Source organism: Plecotus auritus (assembly GCF_963455305.1).
Source record: "Plecotus auritus genome assembly, chromosome: 1".
NCBI classification, from domain to species: Eukaryota; Metazoa; Chordata; class Mammalia; order Chiroptera; family Vespertilionidae; genus Plecotus; species Plecotus auritus.
Genome location: NC_137770.1, coordinates 187816016 through 187836062, shown reverse-complemented (window position 1 = coordinate 187836062; position 20047 = coordinate 187816016). Strand labels below are relative to the sequence as shown.

The 20047-nt window shown below is 43.0% G+C and overlaps 1 protein-coding gene across 1 annotated transcript in view; it reads right to left on the bottom strand.

Moving 5' to 3' along the window:
• Window positions 1-18752, bottom strand: part of LOC308250844 (broad substrate specificity ATP-binding cassette transporter ABCG2-like) — a gene marked incomplete at both ends in the record, with an annotated part of 68879 nt that extends 50127 nt beyond the window's left edge. The window contains 4 exon segments of the mRNA XM_080673685.1: window positions 12455-12465; window positions 12468-12522; window positions 12524-12640; window positions 18685-18752. Coding sequence (XP_080529811.1) covers window positions 12455-12465; window positions 12468-12522; window positions 12524-12640; window positions 18685-18752 — 251 coding nt within the window.
• Window positions 18753-20047: the final 1295 nt, after the last annotated feature.

Here is a 20047-nt window from a genome sequence, read left to right as displayed (position 1 = left end):
CCTCTCTCAGGAAAGGAGGTCACCATTATCGGAGCTACAGGGAACCAGACCCGTAGACCGTTCTCCTGCCCTCGCCGATGCCAACTTGGAGGCCACCAAGTGATCCATGAATTCTTGTACTTGCCAAATTGTCCAGTGCCTCTAATGGGTAGAGACCTTTTAGCCAAGATGGGGGCAGAGATCACCTTTGCCCCAGATGGCTCAGCACAGTTGCACCTAGGTGAGGAGACCTCTCCAATGATCCTGTCCTTAGCAGTACCCAAGGAGGAAGAATGGAGACTTTATACCTCCCCATCAAAGGACTCTCCATTAGAGCCTCAATTAGAGGAAGAATTCCCACTGGTCTGGGCAGAAGGAAATACCCCTGGCCTGGCCAAGGACCACGCCCCCGTACTAATTGACTTGAAGCCTGGGGCACAGCCTGTCAAAATCCGCCAATATCCGATTCCAAGGGATGCACGCTTAGGAAACCAGGTCCACTTAGACCAGCTGCTTCAGTGGGGGCTTCTTAAACGGTGTCAGTCTCCATGGAACACCCCTCTCTTGCCCATCAAAAAGCCTGGGACTAATGATTACTGCTTGGTCAGGACCTGCAGGCTGTTAATGAGGCCGTTATAACCCTGCATTCGGGGCTGCCGAATCCCTACACTCTTCTGGGACTCATTCCATCAGAGGCGGAATGGTTTACATGTCTAGATCTGAAAGATGCCTTTTTCTGACTTCAGTTGGCACCCTCCAGTCAGCCCCTGTTTGCCTTTGAGTGGGAAAACCCAACTATGGGGCCAAGGAGCAGTTCACCTGGACCAGACTGCCACAAGGGTTCAAGAACTCCCCAACTCTTTTAACAGAGCGCTAGCATCTGATCTGTCCAAATTACCAGGACAGGACTTGGGGTGCGTTCTACTCCAATATGACCTCCTACTTGCTAGCTCCACGTGAGCTCAGTGCTGGGAAGGAACACGAGCCCTTCTGAGACTCTTAACTGAAACAGGTTACTGGGTGTCCAAGAAAAAGGCACAAATCTGCCAGAGAAAAGTCAAGTACCTAGGTTTCCAAATCACCCGAGGGAAACGAAGACTAGGGACTGAAAAGAAGCAGGCAGTATGTGCTATTCCAGTTCCCAGCACCCCGCAGCAGATTTGGGAATTCCTGGGAGCAGCAGGATTTTGTCACCAAAAAGGGAAGGACTCAGTGTCAGAAGGTAACCGTCATGCAGATGCAGCAGCCAAGCTGGCTGCTAAAGAACAAGTAGCATCTTCACAGATCATGTTGGCCCCTGAATTACCTGAACCTCTGAAATACACTTCTCAGGAAGAGGAATGGGCCCCCCAAGAAGGGGGTAAGAGGATGCAGGAAGGTTGATGGACACTCCCAGATCATAGGGTCTATGTCCCAGAACAGTTAGCCCATAAGGTAGTCCTCCAGCAGCATGAACTTACTCATTTAGGGAAGACTGCCCTAGAGGCTCGTTAGGCAGGTACTATCTAATTGCCCATCTTCCCTCCTTATGTACCTCAGTCTCTCAGTGCTGTCTCCTCTGTGCACAGAACAATACCAATCCTGCATGGCTCAGTGGTTGAATGTCGACCTATGAACCAGGAGGTCACAGTTTGATTCCGGTCAGGGCACATGCCCAGGTTGCAAGTTTTAACCCCAGTGTGGGGCATGCAGGAGGCTGCCAATCAATGATTCTCTCTCATCATTGAAATGTCTACCTCTCTCTCCCTCTCCCTTCCTCTCTGATATCAATAAAAAAATAAATAAAAAAAGATTGACCTGTGTCAGGGAAGATACTGGCCTAGGACATGACTAACCATCCTAAGCTACTTTTTAGTTTAAATAGTTTTAATTTTGCCTGGCTGGTGTGGCTCCCTGGTTGAGTGTTGACCTATGAATCAGGAGGTCACAGTTCAATTCCCCAGTCAGGGTACATGCCTGGTTTGTGGGCTCAATCCCCAGTGTGGGGCCTGCAGGAGGCAGCCGATCAATGATTCTCTCTCATCATTCATGTTTCTATCTCTCTCTCTCCCTTCTTCTCTCTGAAATCAATCAATCAATCAATCAATGTTAATTTTTTAAGTGATTTTATTTTCAACAGTAAAGATATCTGTGATCTGTGTTCCTGTAGAAAGTGTCTGAATATAGCTATAGAACTTGTGAAAGATACAAATTAAAAGTTAGTTTGGCTCAGCCGGAGTGGCTCAATTGGTTAAGTGTTGTCCTTTTAAAAATTTCAATAATTTTTTAAAAATGAAAAAAAAAGTGATTTTGTCAGTAGAGGCCTGTGACTTGATTAATTTTATGAATTCTGTACTAAACTGGAATGCCTCTATGGTATTGGAGGACAGTTCTTTTGATGTTCAAAGTTTTCACTGTATAGTTATAACTCGTTGATTGACAAGTTACAGATGACATTTTTAATGGTCTTGGATGTCCATCAGAAGAGGGACTTAGGGCAATGGTAAGATATGTACACATATAATACCTTAATAAAAAAATAAATAAATAAAAAAGAAAAAAAAGAAGAAGAGGGACTTAAAATACTCAGCAAGCCCTGGTGGGATAGCTCAGTTGGTTAAAGCATTGTTCCGATATGCCAAGGTTGTGAGTTCGATCCCCAGTCAGGCACATAAAATAAGCAACTTTTGAATTCATAAATAAGTGTAACAACATATCAATGTTTGCCTCTCTCTCCCTTCTTTATCTCTCTCTTAAAATCAATAAATTAAAAAACAAAATTGAGGTTATCCTTGCTAGTTATGATACCTGAAATGATGTGAATGGGTTCATATGGACGAAAAGAGGCCACATGCTAAACTGACTAGCTCAGGGAAGGCCTGCATGGCAGCCTTGCAAACTCAGAGACCTAAAGTAACCACAAAGGATGGTCTGAAATGAAACATTTTTTATTATATTTTTACTGATTTCAGAGAGGAAAGGAGAGGGAGAGAGAGTTAGAAACATGAATGATGAGAGAGAATCATTGATCAGCTGCCTCCTGCATGCCCTGCACTGGGGATCGAGCCCGCAACCTGGGCATGTGCCCTTGACCAGATTCGAACCCAGGACCTTTTAGTCTGCAGGCTGATGCTCTATCCACTGAGCAAAACCGGCTAGGGCAAGAACACCTTATTATTGCTCTCAAAGGCCCCCCTGAAGACAAATGGAATTTTATTTAGACAGCAAAGGTTTAACTTTAAAAAAATCATATTTTAAAAAACACTGAGGTGTTCCATTTCCTCCTCTGCCCAGCATTTCACAGAAACAGAGCGCTCTTTCCTCTTCCTCTTTCCTGTTGGCTGGAATCCAAACGCGATGACTGGAGTTCCCGCCTCCGCATGGACTGTGAGGGGACTCATTAGAGAATGGAAGCCTCACAGGGCAAAGCAACAAGATGGAAGGACTGTGGTTCTTGAATGTGGGTTCTTGCTGCACTATCTCTGGAATGCCTACCTCTAGATTTCTTGAACATGAGACATAAACATTTATATTGTTGAAGCCACTGCCCTTACATTAAACTACATCCTTAATGAATATACTGAAATCCGAGTGGTGCAGAGAGAGGGAGGAGCAGGCACAAAGGCTCTGAGACAGGAAGTGCTTGACATCTTTAGGGCAAAGCAAGATAAGTGTGTCTGTGGTGTCAGTAATGGGAGGGAGAATGGTAGCTGATGGGATGAGGGCTAACAAGAAGCCAGATGGTATAAAAGGTTAGTGGCTCTATTGGTACTGGAGTTTTTATTTAGATGTGGGAAGCCATCAGAGGATTTTGAGAAGGAAGTGCCCTGATTGACTAATATTTTTAAAGAATCGCTTTGTAGAGAATAGACTGATGCTAATGTTTTAAAAATTTCATGGTGGGTTTATAAGTATTTATTACAATATCCTCTATATTTTTATATATGTTTCAAGTATTCTAGCCTATAAGATTCCATGGAAAACTTTTCACAGTCACAGCCAAAGTTAACACTGAATCACTTATAATTAGTTTTACAATCAGAATAAAGAATGTGTTAACACAAAGGGTTTGGTCTATATAAAATCTGAAAGAAAAAAAAAACATTCCAATAATTGCTGAGAATTCATATGGTATATGATCCGTTCATGGCTCAGTGGTTGAGCATCGACCTATTGACATTTAACTTGACAGGGCACATGCCTGGGTTGTAGGCTCGATCCACAGTGTGGAGTGTGCAGGAGGTAGCCAATCAATGACTCTCTCTCATCATTGATGCTTCTGTCTCTCTCCCTCCCTCTCTGAAATCAATAAAAACTTCTTTTTTTTTTTTTTAAAGAGAGAGGGAGCTCTGCGTTTGAATACTATATCTTGGTTTCACTAGCTGGGTGGGCATTCTTGACTAAATCATTTAACTTTCCTAACCTACCAAAGTGTAATTATCTTTATTTCCAAAGATTCTGTGATGATTCAGTGCTTAGCATAGTTCCTGGCACTGAAGCAGCATCCCTTAAATGCCCTGGTGACTTTCTGTATCTGGCTGTAAATTGCTCGGCCAGTTTGCTCAGCTATCTGTCTCAGTTTCCCCATTCCACTTGCCAAGGAATTTTCCCAGCTTCTTACTGCACTGCCTCCAAAGAACTGAAGGAAAGACTAGAGAAGGGAAGTGCTTGCCTGTTCTTTCTGGTTTTGTAAAATGTTAATGATAATAGTATTCTAACAAATGGATTTGATGATCCAGGGCTGCAGCTAACTGACAACCATGGCTAGCTTCCAAAGAAAGTTGTTAAAATATTTTAGGATTATGTTTCCAAAGTGGCTTAATTAGAGTGTTCCAATATTGGAGCTCCAACATAACTTGAGCGCTATACCTAAGAAACTAGGTTTTCTTTAAACTGGAAAAAGAAAAAGGACAACTGACTGTTCCTGATGGTATCAAAATAAAAGTTTGGTCCCAATGTCACAAGATTAATTTTTTCAAATTAGCCTGAGATGCTTAATCTCTATTTTTTGCACCAAAAAGTCTTAACGCAGCAACTGGACCAAAGGTGTTTCAGTTCAAAAATCTGAAAAGAAAGAGGTAACCATCTACATGTAATTATTCCCTTTTAACTACTTGGCAAACCTTCTCTTTCCTCTTCTCTGTTTCTCTGATTTTCTTCTCTCCAGGTAGGAAAGGATTTTGCATCTTCTAAAAGAGCCAACATGCCCCACCTAGAAAGAATTCAAGCAAGGCCGTGCCCTACTACAAAAGTAACAGGTATGGGATAGTGACTATATTTGCTTAGTGTACTATTTGGACACAGACATTGACTTTCTTATAGATGTTCAATAACCAACAGCATGGGAATAAAGTTGCTCACCCTCAATTGTCACGTGTGTCCATGTGTATGTAAAAGTTTTGCATATCATCAGTACATTTTAGGTTCTGAACCAAGAAAGCTCCATTTTATTTTATCTGTCCTGTTGCTTACAACAAAGGGGGAGAGTTGATTGCTTTGCAGGGATAGAGGACTTGGGCTGCTTTTGGTGAAACAGCATTGGTTATTCTTTCCCTTAGGGAGGAGTAATTGCATTGTTTGGGAGGCTTTGGCTGTGGGGATTAGGACATAGATAGAAGTATTTGATTCATAAGGAGAGGAGTGGGTTCTGCATAAAAGTAGACTTGAGCCTGGCTGATGTGGCTCGGTGGTTGAGCATTGACCTATGAACCAGGAGGTCACAGTTCAATTCCTAGGGCACATGCCTGGGTTGCAGGTTCAATCCCCAGTGTGGGGCATGCAGGAGGCAACTAATCAATGATCCTCATTATTGATGTTTCCATCTCTCTCTCCCACTCCCTCTGAAATCATAAAAAATATATATTTAAAAAAAATAGACTTGAAATCAGGACCTAAGTAAGCAGCAACGATTTTTATCAGTTAAATACAAAATATGTTTGTGAATCCCACAGAACAGGAAGGTCAGGTTGGCCTGAACAATGCTACAAAGTCTCTTAAGAGTACTGCCAATTCTTCGATTTGGCTTTGCTTTTTAAAGCTGCTTCCTCCTTGGCCAGGAGCTGTTCACCTTTTCCTGAAGCCTGGCTAACAGCAGGGAACATTAGGAAATAGCCAACAAATTCCTGTAGTTCTGTTTCCTTCAACTGCCACTGGCAGAAAACTTTTCTGAAGCACAACCACCAAAGCTGTTTGTGTCTTAGGCTCTTCTCTAACAAAAGGCTTGAAAAATCTTTCAAAGACCCCAGAAGATTCCAACATCCCCGTTCACCACTATGCACATTCTCCCTCTAGGTATGGGTTGCTTGACTCTCTGAGGCTTCTATGATAAAGCCAAGATTCTAAAAGTTATGTAAGCATCAAACCCCTAGGTTTGCCGCTCTGTTGACTAATGAGTTTGCCAACCACTGGGATAGGGGCTTAATCACAAGGAACAACAACAGCCTGTAATTATTGGAATCGAGAGTCTAGGTCAGTGGTCGTCAAACTCATTAGTCAAAGGAGCGGCAAACCGCGGCTCGCGAGCTGCATGTGGCTCGCAAGCCGCAGTTTGCCGACCACTGCCCTAGGGTATGTGTTCCAGTTATATTTAGAGTTGCAAAAGTTCTTTTCTCTCTTGGAACATTCAGGGTCTAAACTTTTCTTGTTTTTAAAATATATTTTTAATGACTTCAAGAGAGAAAGGGGAGGGAGAAAGAGATAGAAACATCAATGATGAGAGAGAATCATTGATCTGCTGCCTCCTGCATGCCCTGTACTGGGGATTGAGCCCACAACCTGGGCATGGGCCCTGACCAGGAATTGAAACTTGACCTCCTGGTTCATAGGTTGACACTCAACCAATAAGCCATACGGTCTGGGCTAAATTTTCTTTTCAGACTACCTTCCAATATACACACTGATTCTAACTCCCTTGAGGGTAAAAAAGAAAAACCATCCTATATTCCTATATAATAAAAGCCTAATATGCTAAGTGTCCAACTGTTTGACTATTCAACCAGTCTCAATGATGTGCACTGACCACCAGGGGGCAGACGCTCTGACCAGTAGGTTAGCTTGCTGCTGGGGTCTGGCAGATCATGATTGGGCAAGAAGGGCTGGACACACCCTGGAGCCCTCCCGTGGTCCCTCCCCAGCCCCGATTGTGCACCAGTGGGGTCCCTTAGCTTGGCCTGCACCCTCTCCCAATCCAGGACCCCTTGGGGGATGTCAGAGAGCCATTTTGGCCTGATCCCCACATGCCAGGCTGAGGGTACCCACCGGTGCACAAATCCGTGCACCAGGCCTCTAGTGTAAATATAATACAAACAGCCCACAGGTACATACTTCATTCTGAAATGTTACCATCCTCTTTCATTTTCATAAATATACTCTACTCCTTCCTTTGTATGTGGTCACCAGTCTCATCACTTCTTCATTTATAGTGTTTAAGGAATCTCTTTCCATTCCCTCTGACCTTCTGTTAGCTTGGCCTTTTATTACTTTATATCTGGAATGTTTTCTAACTATTCTCTGCTCACAACGCTCTCTCCTCTAATCCAACCTAAACTATCCTACACCTTGTTCCCAGTACAATCTTTATTCTAGAACCACCAAAGTCTTTCTTCATATCCGACTTGCTATGAATTAACAAAATGCTGCTATAAGAACAAATCATTGAAACACCATTTGTCCTTCTCCCCACGGAAAGAATCAGCTCCAGACTCCTGAGCCTACGCAGCACAGCTGCCACAGCCTGGTCCCAGAGGCCTGCCCGCCTCTCCTTGGTGAGACAGCCATGCTGTGATGCCAGAGGGCCAGCATGCCTCTCACACTCAGACCTCTGATTTTCCCAGTTCCGTCCCTTTGCTCACTCTTGCTTCTCAGGCCTTCCCCCACTCTCACATCTTCAAATCTAAGATATTTTTTAAAGTATGTTTTTATTGATTTATAGAGAGAGGGATAGAGAGAGAGAATCATTAATGGGAGGTTTACAGACGTGAGATATAGGCCTCACCTTTGGGTACATCAAAATGGGGGATTTACAGAAGTCAGTATATAACTCTACTCCTAGCAGCATAGTAAGGATACCAGCTGGATCATAATGGAAAGACACAGGCAGAGTCGGCAGTACGCCCTGTGCAGGCTTCCTTATGACCTCTCTCTCCCACATGGGGTCACGCAGAGCACACTCTTCCCAGCAATGAAAACTCAACAACATGGGTGCAATATTTTGTCCCAGGGGAGCCCACTAGAGACTTAGAGCCCAAACTTTATATTGGGGGCTGAGTATGTGGACACATTCTGCCTGGAATGTATCAAAATGTCAGACTCCCAGACATTCAGCATGAACCATATTGTCTGCACAAACAATCTAAGCAAACTGAACCACTCTTATCAGTTAACTGTTGACTAAGGACACCCTGTGACCCCACTTCCCAGATACCAGCTAAGGACCAATCTCGGGAGCAGGCCCTTCTGAGGACAGCAGCCCCCAATGTGCTGTGTTAACTGTTTTCTGCAAAGTAAGGCACTCCCATTTTCTAACTTAACAAACTAAATCTTACCAATTGCTCTAATAACCCATTTAAAGCAAATAATTAAAATCATAAATACAGTCAATCTTAGCTCTTTTAAATGTCCCATCATTTTCTATAAATGTAGTAAGATTTCAACTTTAAATCAAAAAACCTAAATCACTTATTTAATTACACATTTGAATTGGACAGGCAAAATTGTTCTCAGAGGCCAAATTCTATTCAATCATATAAATATCCTATATAATAAAAGGCTAATATGCAAATCGACCGAATGGCGGAATGACTGGTCACTATGACACGCACTGACCACCAGGGGGCAGACGCTCAGCGCAGGAGCTTCCCCCTGGTGGTAAGTGCACTCCCACAGGGGGAGCACCACTCAGCCAGAAGCCGGGCTCATGGCTGGCAAGTGCAGCAGCGGTGGTGGGAGCCACCCTCGCTGCAGTTGGACATCCCCTGAGGGCTCCCGGACTGCGAGAGGGTGCAGGCCGGGCTGAGGTAACCCCCCCCCCAAGTGCATGAATTTTGTGCACTGGGCCTCTAGTATAAAATAACCAAAAGGAGAAATTCTTTAATATAAAAATATTAACATGGATTTTATTATCTTAAACACTTCTATGATTAATTCTAAATCATCTTAGAATGAAAGTTGCTTTAAAACTAAAAAAACTAAATGTCTCACTAGCATTGTTAGCAGATAGGCCAGCAGTTGGCATTAGCGTGATTTGGAAACTGGAGATTTTTACAGAGAATGATTTCTTGCCCTGCCCCTGATCTGTGGTTGATAGGTAACTTCAAGATGAGTTGTTGTGATACTCCTGCATTTATGTTTCATATTAGCTAATTCTGAATGCCAACTGGCATCTGTAATTTACCCTAGATTAAGCATTGTGGAATACTGCTTTATTTTTTTAATTTTGGTCTAAATTTAAAGTTTTTTAAACATAATGAAATTCTTTATTCTTTCATATTCCTGCTATCTTTTAGGACCACACATTTTTTAGATACTTATCAGATTGAATATTGGATATTCATTGCTTACGATTTTATCTATGTGGTCACAACTTTCAAAGTTATTTTCCCCCTGTTTTTCAGCAAAATTGAGTGGAAGGTATAGAGATTTCTCATATATCCTCTGCAATCAACATACCACCAGAGTGGTGGTGCACTTGTTGATCAACTGATGAACCTACACATCATAATCACCCAAAGTCCAGAGTTTAAATTAGGATTCACTCTTAGTGTACATTCTATGGATTTTGACAAATGTATAATGACATGATATCCATTATTGTAATATCATACAAAATAGTTTTCCTGCCTTATAAATCCACTGGCAACCACCAATTATTTTGCTGTCTGCATAGTTTTGTCTTTTTCTCAATGTCATATAGCTGAAATCATACAGTATGTAGCCTTTCCAGACTGACTTCTTCGCTTAATAATATGCATTTAAGTTTCCTCCATGTCTTTTCATCACTTGATAGCTCATTTCTTTTTAGCGCTGAATAATACGCCATTGTCTAGATGTGCCCAGTTTATCCATTCACCTACCGAAGGATATTTTGGTTGCTTCCATTTTGGCAATTATAAATAAAGCTGCTATGAACATTCACGTTGAGGTTTTTGTAAGGACAAGTTTTCAGCTCCTTTGGGTAAATCTTGACGCTGGGACTTCTCAATGGTACCCAGCAACTCGTACCTTGTTTCCCTATTCCATTCACTTTTCTATTATCCCATTTCAATATTTCATGATTTCTTCCTCCTCAGTACTCTCTCCCATAGTCATTCTCAGCTTATATATACCTAATTCCCTACTTTATTAAGAAAACTGAGGCAAGAGGAAGAGACTTCTAGGTTCCCTGCACCATATCTGCCCACCTATGAGCATACTCTGCCTTCCCTCCTATGACTCTGGCCTAGATGAACTGCCCATGCTCCTATCTAAGGACTAAGGCAACATCTCCATTTGCAGCAAATCCCACCCCCTTTCCAACTCAATGAGAACAATCCCCCTTTCTCTTCTACATCATCAGATATAGATATAGATAGCATTCCAGATATGCTATATATTTCTATATCGTGTACTTATGTATCTTTAGAAGTTTATTTACATCTATATCTGTCCCTCTTTACTGAATCATTCCCAACAGCATACAAACATGCTGTTATTTATTGATTTCTTCTCCAACATCTCTCTTCATCTCACATCTTCTGACCACTGCTCTATTGCTCTGCTCTCTTTCACAACAAAACTCTTCAAAAGAATTCTTTATACTTGCATCCCCAGTCCGTCTCCTACTCTCCCTCACCCAATCAGAACCAGGAGACATAATACTAAGTTGTTGTTTTAAGCCTCTTAGTTATAGAGTGGTTTGTATGCAGTGACAGAGAACTGGAACAATACCCCATAGAGGGCAGTGCCAGGCCTGCTCTAGAAGAGAGCCTATCCCCTGACAGGATTACATGATTTTGCCAACCTGCATCTGCAGAAGCCTGGGGAGGAACTGAGAGTGTAGATTCTAAGGGGGTTAAGACAACAGGGATAAAATATAATAATCAAGCCGAATTAACTGACATGAAAATTTTTCAAACAATATAACTTTACACCTAAGGGAACTAGAAAAATAACAACAAAGCCCAAAGTGAGTAGAGGGAAGAAAATAAAAAATATCAGAGTGGAAATAAATGAAATAGAGTCTAAAAAAACAGTACAAAAGATCAATGAAACCAAGAGCTGGTTCTTTGAGAAGACAAACAAAACTGATAAAATTTTAACCAGATTCAAGGAAAGAAGAAAACCCAAATAAAATGAGAAATGAAAGAGTTGACGTGACAACAGACACTTACAGAAATACAAAGGTGGACCTCAAAAGATAAGACAAAATCTCAAATAAATACACTGACTTGGGTAAATTCCCCCAGGTTTTGGAGTATAACATGTTGGTTGGAATACTGGGGATAGTGCTAACAGTTTGAAAAGGTCGGCTAATGAAAGCCTGGACTTAATGATAGCCAGAGTTAATGAGGTTGAAATGCCAGCAAGCTTTGGGAAAAGAGAAATAGACTCATAATGTGCAACTTGCTCAGTCACCTCCACACTAGATCCCTTTGGGAAGTCTAAAAGATGCTCCTTTCACCAAGACATTAGGATATTCATTAGTGAGGCAGGTTCCAGCATCCTTAAAGAGCTCCTTCGCATTACTTAGAGTTTGGGCTGGGTTGTTTCTTTGGTGCACATTGCAGGATGTTTAGCAGCATATCTGGTCTCTGCCCACTAGATGTCAGTAGCACACACACATCCCATCCCTAGTTGTAACAGCCAAAATGTTTGCTAAACCAATGCCAAGTATTCCCTGGGTTACCAGATTTAGCAAATAAAAATATGATTAAATTTGGGTGTCAGATTCAGATTATTGCATGAGGGCTTACTTATACTAAAGCATTGTTTGTTGTTTATCTGAAATTAAAATTTAACTGGGTGCCCTGTTGGTTATTTGGCAGCCCTACCTGAGGGGCAAAATCACTCCTGGTTGAGAACCACTGATTGAAGACAGTGCTTCCCAATCTTTTAATGTGCTGGAACTCTCATTAAAACACTAATTCTTGGAACCACGCCCCAGGATTCTGATTTAGTAGAACTGGGGTAATATCTATGAATTCGTATTTTTAATTGATGTTGCTAATCCTTCTGGCCCAGGGATTTCTCTTAAAAAGTACAGCACCAGAGAGATTTGCTGGGTGACTATACACTTGAGCAAAGGAAATATCCAATGCTTCGGGGGATTATTAAATACTTCCTGTGAAATTACATTGAACCTCAGTAACACAAAATGCCACAAGGTTAAAAAATTCAGAATAGCTCTTTTTCGTGGCACCTCGGAGGCTTTCAGCTTCTTCAGGATGAAGTTCAACATCTCTTTCCCAGCCACCGGCTGCCAGAAACTCATTGAAGTGGGCGATGAACACAAACTTCCTACCTTTTATAAGAAGCGTATGGCCACAGAAGTTGCTGCTGACACTCTGGGTGGAGAATTGAAGGATTGGTGTTCAGATCAGTGGTGGGAACAACAAACCAGGTTTCCCCATGAAGCAGGGTGTTTTGACACATGGCCGTGTCCACCTGCTGCTGAGCAAGGGGCACTCCAGTTATAGACCAAGGAGAACTGGAGAGAGAAAACACAGATCTGTTTGGGACGGTATTGTGGATGCCAATCTCAGTGTTCTCAAGTTGGTCATTGTAAAAACAGGGGAGGAAGATATTCCTGGTCTCACTGATACCACTGTGCCTCGATGCCTGGGGCCCAAAAGAGCTAGCAGAATCCCCAAACTTTGCAATTCTCTAAAGCAGATGATGTTTGCAAATATGTTGTGAGAAAGCCTCTAAACAAAGAAGGTCCAAAACCTAGGACTAAAGCACCCAAGACTCAGCGTCTTGTTACTCCACATGTCCTGCAACACAAACGCAGCATATTGCTCTGAAGAAACAATGTACTAAGAAAAATAAGGAAGAGGCCGCAGAACATGCTAAACTTTGGGCTAAGAGAATAATGGAGGCCAAAGAAAAACACCAGAACAGATTGCCAAGAGACATAGACTGTCCTCTCTGAGAGTTTCTACCTCTAAGTCTGAGTCCAATCAAAAATAAGGTTTTATAACTAACAGATAAAGGAGAGCAAATATCAAGAAAATTCAGAATAGGGGCTTATGGAAATCAGCAGAGAGATGAAGTCTTGGCTTACGTTAGTCTAACCACGGATCGCCACATGGAGTGACAGCTATATGGTCGAAAGCGTCAAATGGAATCCCCTGGAACTGCCCTCCCACTCCTGCCTCTCCTCTACCAAGACAGGAACCCAAAAGTAATACCACATCCCTGAGGGAGCTGCAGGGATTAATGCTGACAACAGAGATCATGAGTCCTCCAGACTCACCCTTTTATTTTATTTTTTTAATATATTTTATTGATTTTTTACAGAGAGGAAGGGAGAGGGATAGAGAGTTAGAAACACTGATGAGAGAGAAACATCAATAAGCTGCCTCCTGCACGCCCCCTACTGCGGATGTGCCCGCAACCAAGGTACATGCCCTTGACTGGAATCGAACCTGGGACCTTTCAGTCCACAGGCCGACGCTCCATCCACTGAGCCAAACCGGTTAGGGCCAGACTCACCCTTTTAGCTGGTAAAAAAGTCAGATGGATGATTAAAAGTCAGAATGACATTAGATTATTATGATCTTAATCAGGTGGTGATGCTAATCTCAGCAGCAGTTCACGATGTGGTATCTTTAGTGGAGACAGTCAACACAGCACCTTGTACCTGATATTCAGCTATTGACCTATCAAATGCTTTCTTTTCCTTTCTAATCAATAAGAAAAGTCAAATGAAATTTGCATTTACATAACAGGAACAACAGTATACATTTATGCTTCTGTCCTCGCTCCTGCCATCATAATATAGTGAAAAGGAACCTTGATGGTCTTGATATCCCATAGGACACCATGCTGATCCTATATATTAATGTCATTATGCCAATTAGATCTGGTATGCCGAAAAAAATAAGCATCAAAAATACCTTATTGCCAAAACCGGTTTGGCTCAGTGGATAGAGCGTCGGCCTGCGGACTGAAAGGTCCCAGGTTCGATTCCGGTCAAGGGCATGTGACTTGGTTGCGGGCACATCCCCAGTGGGAGGTGTGCAGGAGGCAGCTGATCGATGTTTCTCTCTCATCGATGTTTCTGACTATCTATCCCTCTTCCTTCCTCTCTGTAAAAAAATCAATAAAATATATTTTTAAAAAAAAATACCTTATTTACGCATATAGATTCCAAAGGGTGAGAGTTAAACCCTACAAAACTTAGTAGGTCTGTTCCATCGGGCACATGTTAGGACAGCGTTTCTAAAATGAGACACAAGTTGCTGTACCTTTGCACTTCCCACCACAAAGGGGAAAAACACACACCACACTTGGTGGGCCTCTTGGAAATCTGAAGGCAGCCTATGCAATCGTTGAACATGCGTTCTGACTCATTCATTTGATGGTATGTACAGCTACCATTTTTGAGTGGGGCCAGGTGCAAAACAAGGCCTCCAGGCTTCCAAAGAAGCCGCTCTGCTACTTAGGCCCTGAAATGCAATCAGAATTCAAACTATATTAATGGCTTTCATCACCGTCAGAGTCAGATTCAAACTATTACAACAGTGGGTAAGGCCCGATGTGACCAGGCCCTTGCCAAATTCTCAGCATCATTTGCTCTCTCTCCTTTTGGTGGGAAGTGCTAGCTGACAGCCCAGAACATCCACTCACATACACACATAAGAACATGTTTAACTCATGATTAAACCCCTGGGGTAACATCAATATCAAAGAAGAGCATTTGGTATCTGGGTGAATTCTTACTAGTATTGTTGGTGTTTCTAGCATAAAGTATAAGTATGAATTGAGCAAGACTTATAATAACAAGAGCAAAAACATGGAGATAGTCTGTGCCCAGCACTGTTAAGCCAATTAATCCCCACAACTAGCTCGTAAAGTAGGCAGGATCACTGAACCATTTTACAAATTAAGAAACAGGCACAGAAGTGTTCACTTCCCCAGATCGCACAGCTTGCATGAGTGATGGCGTCAGTATTCAAACCCGGGAAGTCTAGCTCCATAATCTGTTATTAAGCACACTAAGCCCCCTCTAAACTATAAAGATGCTATTTTAAATTATTGACTGAAGCTGTGTAAAGTGTGGTCTCTGAATAGTAGCACTAAGATCACCTGGATGCTTACTAGAAATGCATATTCTCAGCTCTGAGCCCTGACTCACTGAATCAGAATCTATGGAAGCTGGGGCCCAGGATCTACATGTCAGCAAGCAGCCCGGGTGATGTTTAAGTACGATAAAGTTTTGAGAAGCCCTGCCTTTAAACACTTGTTCCTAGGGATTAAAGGCCTTAGTGGAGGCAAAGCTAAGACAACACATGAATAATTTTGACAGAAGAAATAGAAGGCCTGGCTGGAGTGACTCAGTGGTTGAGCATCCACCTATGAACCAGAAGGTCACAGTTTGATTCCCAGTCAGGGCACATGCCTGGGTTGCAGGCTCGATCTCCAGTGGGGGACATCCAGGAGGGAGCTGATCAATGATTCTCTCTCGTCATTGATGTTTCTATCTCTCCCTCTCTCTTTCTCTCTGAAATCAATAAAAATATTTTACAATAAAAGAAATAGAAAAGGGATTCCTTTTAATGCACAAAAGTTTCAAATTATGATATATAAAGAAGACAAACCCTAGTACAGAACAATATAGACTGTTAGAGGTCTTATGAGGATGCTAAAGAAAAGTACAGGATTAACCTGAATTTAGAGCCAATAGGCCTAAGATTAAACCCTGCCCACCCACTATCCAGCTGTGTGCCTTTCAGAAAATTATTTAACCAGAGGTGGGCAAACTTTTTGACTCGAGGGCCACAATGGGTTCTTAAACTGGACCGGAGGGCCGGAACAAAAGCATGGATGGAGTGTTTGTGTGAACTAATATAAATTCAAAGTAAAGGAGCGGAGGGGAGAGCAAGAGAACCCTCCGCTCTTTCGGCTCCGCGGGCTGGATAGAACAGCCGAATGGGCCGAATCCGGCCCACGGGCCGTAGTTTGCCCACGGCTGAACCAGAGCCTCAGTTTCTTCATTGAAAGGTTAAAATAATAACTCCCTGGATTTATACTCCAAGACAGTTGTGAAAAATCAAGTGGACAGCCGAAACCGGTTTGGCTCAGTGGATAGAGCGTCGGCCTGCGGACTGAAGGGTCCCAGGTTCGATTCCGGTCAAGGGTATGTACCTTGGTTGCGGGCACATCCCCAGTGGGAGGTGTGCAGGAGGCAGCTGATCGATGTTTCTCTCTCATCGATGTTTCTAGCTCTCTATCCCTCTCCCTTCCTCTCTGTAAAATATCAATAAAATATATTTTTTAAAAATTAAAAAAAAAAATCAAGTGGACAATGTATGAGGTAATGCTTTGTATGAAAGGACAGCATGGTGACCAAATTTCATTTCTGCTGCAGCTCTTTATAAAAGAATATATGCATTTTCTCTAATCCTACTCAAGAAACAGGATTTTGAATCTTGCAGTGACATAAGAGAACTTTACTTTCTATAGTGTAGGTTGCAGGATATACAGCTGGAATGAGGGTTTGCTCTGGGCTTAAAAAGAGAAGGAGTGGCCTCACCTAAGAGTATGAGGCCAGGTCCTCGAATAACAAATATTGTCATTTTGTCCAAAGTTGTTCCATTATAACGTTGATGAGATGCCATAGGAACTTAACTCTTCTTTATATCGATCAGCTTACAGTAAAAGTGTTTCATTATACGTCGTTTTGCTTGAAGTTGCAGAACTTTTCAATGATGTTAAGTAAGGACTTACTATATATGTCTCTGAGCTCATCTGAAGCTTTGCATTTTCTCCCCACAAAAAAATGGTTAATTAAAACCTGGGATAGCTTAGGCTAATATTCCGCCCTGTATGTTCTTACTGCCTACCAGAGGTCTGCTGGTATTTACAGTAGCTCAACCACTCAGCCAAGCAGGCTGAGCTAAAGCTTTTTTCAAACAGAAGCAATTCCCCTCCATCTGGGGTGGTTTCATAGGTTCATACTGGGCCTCACGAGGCCTACTTACACCTCTGACCTTTCGCTCCGTTGCATAATCCTCAACTTTAATGACGAATGTTTTCAGCAACCAAAGGACCTGTATGCATGTATGTAAGCCTAACCAACAGACACAGACAACAGGGGGGTGAGGGGATGAGTGTGTGTGTGTGTGGGGGGGGTGCAGGGAGGGGATAAGGACACATATGTAATACCTTAATCAATAAAGAGATTTTAAAAAAAGAAAAAAATGACACAATGTATAATTTACTTATTGTGTCTCAAGCACATTTCCTCAGCTGAGGAAAACACAAGCTGCTATGCTAGAAGAACTGCCATGCGTGTGTGAGAAAGAATTCTATTTCTGGGTTCCGGGTTTCTTTCATTCATTTTGCTAAGTTGTGACTTCCCCAGCCAACACTCTCCTTTCCCCATTTTTACTCCCATTTCTATGTTCTCCCTTTAACTAGGGACAGAATAAGTACCTTTTTCCTATCTATTCATCCCCCCCCCTCCTTCTTGATTTGTCTTTGAATTAAAAGCTACTTTCAGCCCTAACCGGTTTGGCTCAGTGATAGAGCATCTGTCCTCAGACTGAAGGGTCCTGGGTTCGATTTCAGTCAAGGGCACATTCCGAGCTCCAGTCAGGGCAGGTGCGGGGGGCAATCAATCAATGTGTCTCTCTCACATCGATGTTTCTCTCTCTCTCTTCTTCCTTCCACTCTCTCTAAAACTCAATGGAAAAAATATCCACAGGTGAGGATTAACAACAGAAAAAGCTACTTTCAGATTAACATATATTATTTAGGACAGGGAGCTACTCAGCTTAAAGAGGAACACAGGCCTCTCACAAGAAGATGAAACATTATATTCTTTACTCAAATTTATTTTAAACAATGTAATAGATTCGTATGCTTTACAATCTTTACTTCCAAATAGTACAAGGAAGACACCAATTAGTTTTTTAAATTGATTTTAGAGAGAGAGGAAGGGAGAGGGGGAGTGAGAGAGGAAGAGAGAGAGGAACATTGATGTGAGAGAAACATCGATTGGTTGCACCCCCGACCAGGAGCTGAACCCTCAACCTGGGCGTGTGCCTTGACTAGGAATCGAACTGGCCACCTTTCAGTGCACAGGACAACACTCAACCAACTGAGCACCCAGCCAGGGCCACAATTTTTCATTGAAGCTAAAATGTTCAGAGTGATCACTAACCACACCAGTGTGAGGCATGCTGTGGATACTTCATCCCCCAATTTTAAAAATTACCAAAAAAAAAAAAAAAAGTCTGGCTCTGCTCCAAGTGGCCTGTGCAAGCTAAGGAGCAGCCGGACCCCTCCTCTCACTTGGGGTGACTTGGTTTACCACACCAAGAACTGTTTAACAGAGACCTCCCCTCTTAGAGATACGCCATCAGGGAAGGCTACAGGTAACCAGGGCGGGATGCTGTGGTTTTTCCTCAGGTACTCTCTATAAATCCCGTGGAGGGCCAACTCCTTCATTCGGACAGCATTTCTCCAACCCATGTCACCCCCACAAGCAAAACGCCCAGAGGGTGTAAGCCCTTGTTTACTCACAACCTGGTTCCTGGGGCCACCTGGGACCTCGGCAGACATGCAGAACCCCCGGCCCACCCCACATCCATTGAATTCCAACAAGACCTCCAGGTGATTCATGTATTAAAGTATGAGAAGTACTGATTCAAGGGGCACATTTGTGAAAGCGCGTGCCAAAAAGGGATCAAGATTCTCCACGCAGGATGAACATTTGGGAACACAGAAGCAGGCAAACAACTCACCTCAGTTACGTGATGTCGGTAGGAACGCAGCCCGCACCGCAGCCGACCAGGCAGCCGTGACACACTTGAACGCCTCCATATGGAGACCTCAGTCAAGATCCATGTCCTTAAAGTCCGGGAGCTGCCCTTTGCCGGCCTCAGAGGCAGGAGGAAGTCAGAGAGCACACCTGTCAGCCCAGGTAGGTGCTGCCACCGGAAGGCTGGGGCTGCCCGCAGACCCCCTGGCCTTGAGGAAACGCCCAGGGCGAAAAGGACCGTTCTCAGAGCCCCTTTCTCTCCATTAGCTGCTTACCGTCCACACTGCCTTCTCGGCCCCTGGGATTCGCACCGACGAAAAGCCTGCTGGGATTCTTCTCCGGCGTTCCTGCCGAGGGGGTGGGAAACAGAAGGCAATCCACGTGGCCAGGGAGATATTTTTGTATCTTTCTCTCGGCGCAATGGAATCCTGATGGAAGCATCTCCAATGCTAACAGTTCTAGCAAATAGTTTTGCTCTGTGTAAACTTCCTGTGTTAGGCTGGCTCTGACGTAACTGGGGGGTCTCCTTCCACAGGCCCTGCCTTCCGGCAAAAAAAGTGCGGGCGGGAAGGCAACCCCGGCCTGGAAAGGAAGTGAAAGAAAGCAGAGCAAAGCCAGCGTTAGGTTTCCGTGCAAACGTCCACGGCCAATTTGAAGAGGAGCGAGAAGTTCTATTAGAACATGCTAACCTTCTCAATGTTCTCCTTTCCTGAACCAGGAAGCGGAGTGGATTACATGGGCATTTCATATTCGGAAAGCACGAGGATGGCAAGTGAAAGAATGACATTTACCGCGAGGTTTCGCTCCCACTCTTCACCAGCCTTGACACGTTTTTCTCATGCGAGCCTTCTCAACTATAAAATAAGCATAAAATGGTGATAATAGTAGTGCCTTCCTTGTAAAGTTGACTTGGTAATGTGAGAGCGGTGAAATACTGACTACTGGAAGGGCCATGCTGTAAGTTCCCTTTATGTTTAAGTCACTGTCTCACATCATCCCTCTATTGTGCACACATAAGCACCAATGAGGCATTCAATAAGTATTTCTTGAAATGAAATGAAAGTTTTGAAAAATTTGACATTGCTAAGAAATTCCACCTATTTATTTTTACTCATTTTTTATTAG